Raw genomic sequence first — 10,885 nt, forward strand, 5'->3', positions numbered from 1 at the left:
TACATTAATAATAGCAACAAAAAAATTGTATTACAAGTTTTCTGAAATTTTATTCAAAGTTTAAATATGCAAATGAGGCACCGTCTAATTAAATATGTACTAATTTGCATACATTTCTAGAGCAAAATATTTCTGAACATTGTATGAAGTCAGGTTTAAAATGATTGTTTCATTTATTTGATATATTAGAGCCAAAGGTTTTTACAGAGGGGATTTTGGATATCTCTATCACTCCACAAATTAAATAACAGCCATTTTTGCAGGAATAAAATGTTGTATAAAAGCAGGAAAATTATATATGAACAAAACCCCTTTGTAAAAACCTTCATAATATAGATAGGAATGAAACCTACAAGTTTAGTGTATGTCAGTGTTACTGAAGTGGAGATTTCTGGCTTAATGTAGGAGGAAAACCTCATTTTGAGAAAACGGCCTTTAAAGATATATACTGTAATTGAAATCTACAGATGTAAATAGATAAAGTGCTCTAAAAGATAGAGTTAAAAGTGTATTTTGGATGTTTTCTGTCCACTAGTCTGAAAAAACACTATTTTTGCCTGAAGCGTCTCCCCTTAAAGGCATATTACACTAGAGCTGGTGTTATTATTGTCCTGACAGCAACACAAATACTGTCAAATCAAGCCAGCGGATCTGCGGTCCACGACTCCATACAACCCAGCAGATCATAAACAGCTGATTATGGGAAAGATACAACCCAGAAGATCATAAACAGTTGATCATGGGAAAGATACAACCCAGCAGATCATAAACAGCTGATTATGGGAATAAATCCCACTCTTCTATCAGTGTCATGCTGAATAAAGATCCAGCATTTCTCTCCAGGACGGCAGACTTTAAATTTCTTCACATATTAGATCAACCACAGTTTTACATTTTAGCCTTTTCTGTGATATCAATGACAGCCAATATAATAATACAAAATAATAATAAAAGATTTAAAGATAAATATTATATTGATAGATATTATAATAAAAATTAAAAACACTTTTAATAGGACATTTTAAAGGGAGGAACAACAAAAAAGCCTGGTCTTATGCAGCAGATGTTGATGTGTGAATGCTGAAAGCTGTGTCTCAGAAGGGCATCGGTGTGTGTGTGTGTGTGAGAGAGAGAGAGAGAGGAAATCACCTGAAGCAGGAGAAAATCAGACAGGATGAGCCCGAAACACGAAACGCTTGATGCTGCTTTAACCTTTTCCTAAAGCCGGAATTTGCTGCTGATTAAACGGCGTCGGTGGAAAAGAGAACAATCGAAAATACTTTACAATATATGATGAAGTCCTCAGTAGGGACTCAAAACCACTGCCATTAAAACCATCGCCAATAAATCAACGCTTTAAAACAATTAAACAATTAGGGCTTTTAATCACACTGTTACGGTGTCTGTTTCAATTTATAAGCAAGTCTTTACAGAAGAAGAGTTTGTCAGAAGATGCAACGCTATTTACAGAACTGATATTTTGTATAAACTGTGTGTCCGCAACGCAAGCAAACCCATCACATCCTTGATATTACGACTGACTATTATTTGCTTAAAACTTCATCTACTAATTATGATGAATACAATTTTTTATTAAATGTGCTACTTTAATAGCTGCTTTAATATTCCTTAAAATCTTTATATTAATTGGAAAAGTGATATGTAGAAATACTCATAATAACAGAGAGAAGAGATTTAAAGATTTTTACCCTGACATGTTAAAAAATCCAAACAAACAAAACAAAACAAAAAACAAAAAACAAACAAAAGCATGTGGCCTGTGGGAAACGGTTAGGCACATTTGGACACGGGAAAAACTGGAAACAGTTGTGCTGCATTCAAGTGTTTTATTTTACACATTCAACAAAACTGCTTTCCACACAGAACATTTTCATAAATTCAGAAGAAAAGAACTTTAACAAAAAAATATATTTATAGTTTTAATTCGATACCTATAATGTTTGCCCTGAAACGTACCACAAGGTGTTATAGGCGAACTGAAAAAAAAAAAAATCAAGGTGGAAATCAGTAATAAGAGGAAAAAAGAGTAATGATACGGCAGAAAGAGTGAACGTTAGATGTTTCCTCTCCATTACAAACATCTGATCTCTCATCTGAAAGCGTTAGATATGGGTGAACAGACTATTTGGGCCAAATCATCTGAATGTTTAATTGAATGAAAAAAAATTGGCACTTGTACAGTGTATTTTTCCTAGAACTTACAAAAACAATCACCCATCAAATAACCCAGGCCAAAGCGCGCGCTGGTTTGTTTTTGACCGAGCTCCAGCTCACTTTGGGCCGGTTCGGCTCTCTGAGATCTCGGTGTTGACCTGCGCCGAGATGCTGGCCGGCTGGACGTTCAGACGGAGGTCGTACTGCTGATCCAGGCCCAGGTAGCTGTCGCTCATCAGGTACAGCGTGTAGATACACCTACAGGAACATTTACACATTAACACTGAGACAAAATGCCTTTAGAGTAGCAGCAGCACACGGCCTTGTTTCCAGTCCAAATATCTAAAATTTCTAAAAATCAAGATGCATTTACTAGAGTAGTAAAATGCCACAAGATATTATGTCTTATTGTTTTCTGGGGCAACATTTTTTAAGGAAGTAAGTTTTTGCTTAAAACATCTTAATTCAAAATCTTAATTCAGACAGAAACAAGATTATTTTTCCTTACCCCATTGGCAGATAATTTTGAACAAAAACTCACTTAATTCCCCCACCCCCCAGAAACAAGACAAAATATCTTATGGCATTTTACTCATCTAGTAAATGCATCTTGATTTAAGAATTTTTAGATATTTGGACTGGAAACAAGACAAAAATAGTAAGTAAGAGAATAATTTTTGTGCATTGTGACGGCTCTTACTTCCCCGTCTTCTCCGGCGTGTAGAAGGCCACGGACACACTGCTGCGGTTGCGTATGAATCCCACACGCTTGATGGCCAGCAGATCTTTCTTCTCAACCTCCCCGAGAACGAGGAACCAGCCTTCATCTTTGGGTTTGGGGAAGCGTGGCGCCTGAGCCCTGCTGTCCTGCCTCCTCTGAAACCAGTGGATGAATGTGAATGGAGCGTCTGGGCAAGCAAAGGCTTGTTGAACAAATGTTTGGTTTTGGGGATGTTGGTTACTCAGAGTTTTTTTTTTACTTTAATGTGTCGGCCTTTCGATGTTGGTGATATCGTGTGGTTCGCAAATGGATCTGACAGAGGGGTTTGAGACGGGCCCAGCCCCATCTCTGCCTTCACCTGCCAGATCCAGTGCCTTGTCTCAGGGAGAAGCACGTACTGCGGTTTCTTATTCCTGGGGCGAGGCACCCGTGCTACAATTATCCAGTTCTGAGGATCTGGATGTTGTAAGCATTGATGCAGGGGAACTTGAGGATTCGCCACCTCATACCCCTACTCGTGCTGTAGTTAAATTAAATATCGATTGACCATCTGAGAAACAAGAAGTACAAAAGAAAAGTCTACTGGATGGACGTTTTATACCATCCAGATCACAACCTCCTCGTCGGGGACTGCCGTTTTTTCCCAAGAGGTGTCAGGAGGCGAAGAAACAAGCAGCGGCATTTCAAAAGTTTCTTCTTCGCCGATCCATTGGTACCCGAGACTGCGGGGCGGGAGCAGTCTCGGCCGTCTACGAGCTCCTCGCAACACAGAGTGCACCAAAAACAGAACGTCGTCACTCAGGCTCCTCCACAGTCAGGATTTCCCAACGATCCTCCAAGGACGGTTGTAGAACAGTCAGTTCGGTTGTTCCCTGCCGGTTCGCCGCTTCAGGGCACCGAGGTGTCTGCATTTCCCAACGATCCTCCGAGGACAGTCGTAGAACAGTCAGTTCGGTTGTTCCCTGCCGGTTCGCCGGGGGCTCCTTGTTGTCGCGTAATGCAAACGACAATGCGACAAATGCTTCCCTCCCAGGTTGGGGGGCGATCATGAGTGGTCGGTCGGCGAAAGGTCTATGGGAGGACCATCTACTTTCTTGGCACATAAATCGGCTAGAAATGATGGCAGTGTTTCGGGCTCTCAAACACTTCCTATGGGCATCAAAACCAGGGAGCTGATATCCTGTCGAGACAGGGGCTGAGGCCCGGGGAATGGAGACCTCACCCTAAGTGGTGAAGCTCCTATGGGGAAAAATTCGGTCAAGCACAAGTCGACCTATTTGCATTTTCAGAGACAACTCACTGTCCCATGTGGTTCTCCCTCACGCATCCAGCTCCACTGGGGCTGGATGCGACGGTTCAGGTAAGGCCGAGGCTATACCTATATGCATTTCCCCCGATATCTTTGCTCCCGGGGGTTCTGGAGAGGGTTTCACCAGGACGGGGCCCGTCTTTTGTTAGTAGCCCCGTACTTGCCGGCACGAGTCTGGTTCTCGGACCTGGTGTCCCTTCTAGATGGCTCTCCATTGGAGATTACGATCAGGAGGGACCTATTGTCCCAAGCAGGGGGAACAATTTATCACCCCTGCCCGGAGTTATGGAAACTGTGGGCTCGGCCCCTGAGGGAATGGGATTTGGCCATTGTACTGGAAGGCCAGACTTTAGCTCCCTTCGGGCCTACTGAAGAGGTTTCAGAAAACGTCCTCACTCTAAAGACTTTATTTCGCCATGCTATTTCCTCTATAAAGATAATTGGAGATTTGCAAGCTCTGTCGGTTGCTCCTTCATGCCTGGAAGTTGCACCTGGTGTGGTGAAAGCCTTCCTTCACCCTAGGCCGGGTTATGTTCCTAAGGTCCCTACTAATGCTGTGGACCCCATTATGCTGCAGGCCTTTTGTCCTCCACCTTTCCTTTCATCAGATCAGGAAAAACTTTATCTGCTATGCCCTGCTCGGGCCTTAGATGTCCACAGAGCTGCCCTTTGGAGAAAGTCAGATCAACTATTTGTCTGTTTTGGGTCACCCAGAAAAGGGTAGCCTGCATCTAAGCAGAGAATGAGCAAGTGGGTGGTTGAGGCTCTCACACTTGCTTATGAAGCGGCTGGTCAGCCTTCACCTATGGCTGTCCGGGTCAATTCTACCAGGAGTAAGGATGTCTCTAAAGCACTGTTATCGGATGTTTCCCTTCTTGACATCTGTGATGTGGCAGGCTGGTCCTCAACACACACATTTGTGAGATTTTACAACCTGGATCTAGGCTCCACTCCGGGGTCTAGGGTGCTTGTATCTTAGTGTGCGCTATGATTTCACACAGACAGGCATTGGTTATTATGGCGTAGTAAGTATAGTGTTCCCACCGCGTATCGACGCAGCTCGAGTTCCCTTAAAAGGGAGCATCTCAGGTTGTGTTTGTAACCCTGGTTCCCTGAAGAGGGAAAGAGACGCTGCGTCGCCCGGCCATACTCCCTGCATTTCCGTGAACGACTTGCTTCGGCCTATCAGAAGCTAGCTCGGTCTGTTTTCTGGGTGTGCTTTATAGTTTCCTGGTCTGTGACGTCACCCGTCTATGACGCCTCGTCACACCATTGGACTGAGTCTATACGTGCTTCATGAAGGAATCACGCAGAGGCGTTCCCGCGCGTCTCGACACAGCGTCTCGTTCCCTCTTCAGAGAACCAGGGTTACATACGTAACCTGAGACGTTTCCTAACATTTCTAAATTAAGTTTATAATTTCAATTTTTGAAAATTTAACGAAGTGGTCAAAAAACTGAGTAACCACCATCCCCAAATCCAAACATTTGTTCTTTCATGTCACTTCCTCCTCCGCCCACACGCGGTGACACATATATTCCTAACCCAACAGGTGCATGATAATTAACTAAATAAGTACATAAATACAAATATAAATATGCACATACTAAATAACAATAATAATAAACAAACACATAAACTTATAATAAATAAACTCCAATACAACACTTATTATAGACAAACGGCTACAACATGTTGTGTGTGTGTGTTGGACTGAAACCATTGGATGGGGGTGAAGGGAGCGTCTGGGGAAGGAAAGGCTTGTTGTGTGTGTGTGTGTGTGTGTGTGTGTGTTGGACTGAAACCAGTGAATGGAGGTGAATGGAGTGTCTGTGTGTGTGTGTGTGTGTGTGTGCGTTGGACTCACTCTCTGCTGGCCGGTGTTGAGTCTGCGCAGGGACACCTGTAGGACGTACTCCTGATCCGCGTGCAGTGACAGCCAGCTGGACTCGTCCCGGATGTTGGACACACTCGAGGGGATCGACCGCTCCGTTTGCTCCACACACTCTTCCCACCAGCCCTTCACACTCAGACTGACCTCCACCACGGGCAGCTGACTCACGTACAGCCATGCCTGACACAACACCACCATTAGCACACGCTAAACCACATGCTTTCTTCTGTATTGTATTTAATATGATGATTTGATTATTATCAATGTTGTGGGGATCGGTAAGATTTTTAATGTTTTTCAAAAAAGAAGTCTCTTCTGCTCAACACGGCTGCATTTATTCGATAAAAAAAGCAGTACAAAAATATTGTGAAATATTATTACAATTTAAAATAGCTGTTTACTATTTGAATATATGTTAATTGTCAGCATCATTACTCCAGTCTTCAGTGTCACATGATCCTTCAGAAATCACTCTAATATGATGATTTGCTGCTCAAGAAACATTTATGATTATTATCAATGTTTTTTCTACTTAATATTTTTGTGGAAACTGTGATACAATGTTGTGATACATTAAATAATAATACATTATTAAGCAAGGACACAATAAATTAATCAAAAGTGACAGTAAAAGCATTTATAATATAACAAAAGATTTAATTAACACAGCAACAAAGCACTTATATAATTTTCAAACGATTAGTTTATAGTTAATTCATAGTTAATATATTGCAGTCTCTACATTGTTAATATATAATAATAGCCTTTATTCAAATATTGAGTTCTTTATTCCTTGTCACTATAATTACTAAAATTATAATTGTTTAATTAGCTAATGTAAAGAGTTAGATAATGTTTTTTTTAATGCTTTGTATTAACCAGATAAGTGATGTACAGTATTTTAAACCAGTAGTGAGCATAAATGAGCATAAACTCACTTTACACAACACATTTCTTTTATTAATTTAATTTCATGAATAATTATCAGCTGAGGTTTAAAACTATTACAGGTACAACAAAAGACATGCAATGGAATCACACTGTTAAAATACCTTAGTTAGATATAGGATACAAAGCATTAAAAACATGAGCTCTTTACATATGAGCTAATTAAAGAATAATGATTGTGTAAATTACAGTCACAAGGAATGAAGAACTCACTAATTGTATATAGCCTATAAATATTTTAACAATGTAGAGATTACTATATATTAACTATGAATTAACTATAAACTAATGGTTTGCAAATGTTTTGTAAGCACTTTATTACTGTATAATTATCATAAAGTGTTAGCCAGATTTCTATTTTAAATAAATGCTTTTCACTGATCTTTCTATTCATCAAAGGAGTAAACACAGTTTCCACAAAAATTTGTATCAGTGTTGATAATAATAATAAGAACCAATAGTGATCAATTATTCATTGATAAGTGAGCATCAGATCCTCATATTATAATCATGTGACTCGTGAAGACTGGAGTAATGATGCTGAAAATTCAGATTTGATCACAAATACATTACATTTTACTATATATTCACATAGAAAACAGTGATTTTAAATTGCAATATCAGACAATGGCATTGAAAACTCAATACTTGTAAGAGATACAAAAGAATACAAAAGCGTAAGAAACGTAATTATTCCCAACCTTTGACCAGTAGTGTACATTACCAGTAGACTACGAAATAAACCATAAAAGCTCATCACTCAACAACTGCACTAAGATAAAACACAAGGAACATGGCTAAACAAAGAACACATACAAGAAAGCGTCTGTTAGCATTAGAGACATGGAGGACGGAGGGAAAAACGGTGTAGATCTCCCGGCCACAGCTATTTATGCAAGGATTACTCTCCCTCAGTGAACGAGCCGAGGACGCGGCGGCGCATGTGCTTATTTAATTATCAGGACGAGAGGAAGGGGGGTTCGCAGGAATACTGATGGGGAACCGGCGCTGGGATCCGACGCTAGCATTACCGCTGCAATTAGCACTTAGATTGGAGCTCTAAACCCTCTCATTTGGGAGGTAATTGGAGATCTTGCTGCTACCTGAGACCAGCGTGACTCTCCGTCACACGTGCTGGTGCTGATGCGAGGGGAATGGGAATTTATTCGAATGTTTATGTTGTTAAGAGGTGATTCACAAAAGAATATGAGTCGAGAAATGCCAATAAACGCAGTGTCTTTGTAATACTGAGAGCAGGATATCTTGGATGTTTGTTTTTACAAATGTTCTCACCACAGGAGTTAGTCACATGCCTTAAACTTTCACTTTTCATCCAAACCCCAAGTACAGAAATGCATGGAATCCTCAGCTGCTATTATACACAGTTATTGGTCACAGTATACACAACACAGCACTTAATTCAATATTTTAAACATTAATTCTGTCCTTTTCACAATGCAAGGCCAATCATAGTCTATTACTGTACATACACTACTGTTCAAACTTTTGGGTTCAGTAAGATTTTTTTTTATTTTTTTTTTGTAAAGAAATTAGTACTTTTATTCCACAAAAATCATTAAATTGAAAAAAGTGTCAAATGTCAACTTTAATATTTCAAGTTCAATAATATGAATAAATGTATTGTGAAAGTGGTGCATGTAAATGACCCACCTGAGAGATCTGATTGGGCTGCAGGATCTCCTTCACCATCGACGTGAAGTTGTCCTGCTTCCCGTCACACGCAGCGATTAGCTCGGGAAGACTCTCGATTGGGCCTCGATATCCACCGCTCCACCTCCTGTCCACGAAAACACAGTCACGTGACCCTCAATCACACAAGAGCCTGTTTCCCGCTGTCACAGCATGATGGATCCTGCCTGGCCTGATCCCTCTCTTACCATTTTTATTGTGTTTCCACCAAATTACACTCGCCGCGGGGCGCGTCCGCACTGAAATGTGTCACGGGTGAGAGAAAACCCAACGCCGGTGATGTTAGCGTGTGCATGTGTGCTGCTGATGAGTGATGCTGATGGTGTTTGCGGAGTGAGATAAGAGATGGCGACGGGATTAGCCGCTAAGACATGTTACGCTGTCATGATCAGCGAGCCTCAGGTGAGAAGTTTAACACGCTGACGGGAAGTGAACACTCGCCTCTCTCTGGGACAACGGGTTAGGATCGGGAGAGCGGAAACACATGGGTAGAGAGGAAGAGAAAGTCAAGACTGCTCTGAAATCGTCAACAAGGTTGCCAGTGCCATATAAAATAGGGAAAATCTTGCATGACATTACATTCAGATATTTATTTTTTACTAGTGAGTGCAGGACACTATAGTAAATAGTAAATTTATGTAAGTGAGGATCGCAAAATAAAGTAAACTGTGACATATTATACCCCAAAAGTCTTCATACAGTGGAGTACAAAATAATGTCAAAATGCCGGTCTTGGTTATGTTTATGTTTCCAAGTCCCCCTGTGGTGAAAATCAAGCTTTTAATGTTGTTTATATGTCTATGCGGTGTTTTTAATGTGCAAACCCATGTGTAAATTCATAAGTCGACAGCATTGCTGAGTATTTCCTCCTTAAAACTGCAGTGAACCAAAGACAGTCTCAAAAACACGCTTTGAAATCGCTGGTGTTTCTGACGTCACAAACTACCTTGTAACCAATCAGATCAACGTGTGATCGTCAACCAGTGGATCTCTGAGCTGAGTGAGTGAGTGGAGGCGGGGCTCATTTGCATATTCATAGAACTGCGTATACTAAATGAGGCAAGGGTGTCGAGTTACATTCAAGCTATTTTAAGGCTATCTATTTGAAATTATTTGTAATTTTGGTGATCAAAGATGAGTTTTAAGAGACAATTATTGACTACAGGGGGACTTTAAGTGAATGTAAACAGTTGAGAAAGAAAACGCATGTCTAACAGTATTATAGATTAATGCTTCAGGTCTTAAAGTGATATATACCTAATGTACCAGCTGCCAAATTATGAGATAATATTAAAAATATCTATATGGCCATTCTTTCCCATAGTATCGATGTCAAAATTGTGGCCAGTGTAATGCTGAGTGGCTAGTAACTTTGGAAAACCGCTAGCCACAGTGGCGGATGAGCAAAACAGTTAATGTCAAGCCCAGTATGCACACATCAGATTTGACTGATTTCACATCAGGCTGCTCTCCAGGGAATCTCTATATAACTTATGGCACAACATGTCGAACTGAATGCTGCTTATCACACTCTACTGGCCCCAGGTGGGTTTATCTGGTTAGACATACAGCATGTCTTCATTTGACTGATGCTGTAGGGATAAGACTGAGCAGCAAACATTAAATCTGTGAGCAAAACAACCTGACGCTAACAGCAGAACAATGGAGGGCCACACAGGTGCTGTGGTCACAGCTGTCCTCAGGAGCACCTTCGGGTCACTCTTGATCAAACCTTCTGACCTGACTAACATCTCATAACTCGTGTTGGATCACAAGCTCTCTGTGCACTCGAGGACTGACACTTTCTATAGGCACACACAGAATATTGAAAATCCATTCACATGGTTTAACTGGAACAAAACGTGGATCCCTTGAGCAACAGAATGCCATCAATTGTCCACAACAATATTTGTACATCACAATTTTTGTTCTGTTTTTGTCCACTTTTATTCCATTTACCCTTGCCAAGATAAATCAGTTTTCAGTGGATTACGGCATGTCACATCACAGGACACTGGCTGAAAGCGGTTACATTTACATGCTAATTACCCAGATGAGTTGTTTGCTAATATTAGGGGTGTGAAGATACACTTAGGTCACGAGACGAGACACGACATTGGGTTCACGA

General features: G+C 40.8%; 1 protein-coding gene across 1 annotated transcript in view; it reads right to left on the reverse strand.

Moving 5' to 3' along the window:
• Positions 1 to 1,830: 1,830 nt before the first annotated feature.
• Positions 1,831 to 10,885, reverse strand: part of ascc3 (activating signal cointegrator 1 complex subunit 3) — a 253,571-nt gene continuing 244,516 nt past the window's right edge. The window contains exons 39-42 of the mRNA XM_081388469.1: positions 8,719 to 8,845; positions 6,073 to 6,279; positions 2,876 to 3,051; positions 1,831 to 2,433 (exon numbers count right to left, since the gene is read on the reverse strand). Of these exons, the coding sequence (XP_081244595.1) occupies positions 2,292 to 2,433; positions 2,876 to 3,051; positions 6,073 to 6,279; positions 8,719 to 8,845 (652 nt within the window). The 3' untranslated portion in view covers positions 1,831 to 2,291. The remainder of the gene's footprint in view (positions 2,434 to 2,875; positions 3,052 to 6,072; positions 6,280 to 8,718; positions 8,846 to 10,885) is intronic.

Source organism: Scardinius erythrophthalmus (assembly GCF_964197995.2).
Source record: "Scardinius erythrophthalmus genome assembly, chromosome: 16".
Classification (NCBI taxonomy): domain Eukaryota; kingdom Metazoa; phylum Chordata; class Actinopteri; order Cypriniformes; family Leuciscidae; genus Scardinius; species Scardinius erythrophthalmus.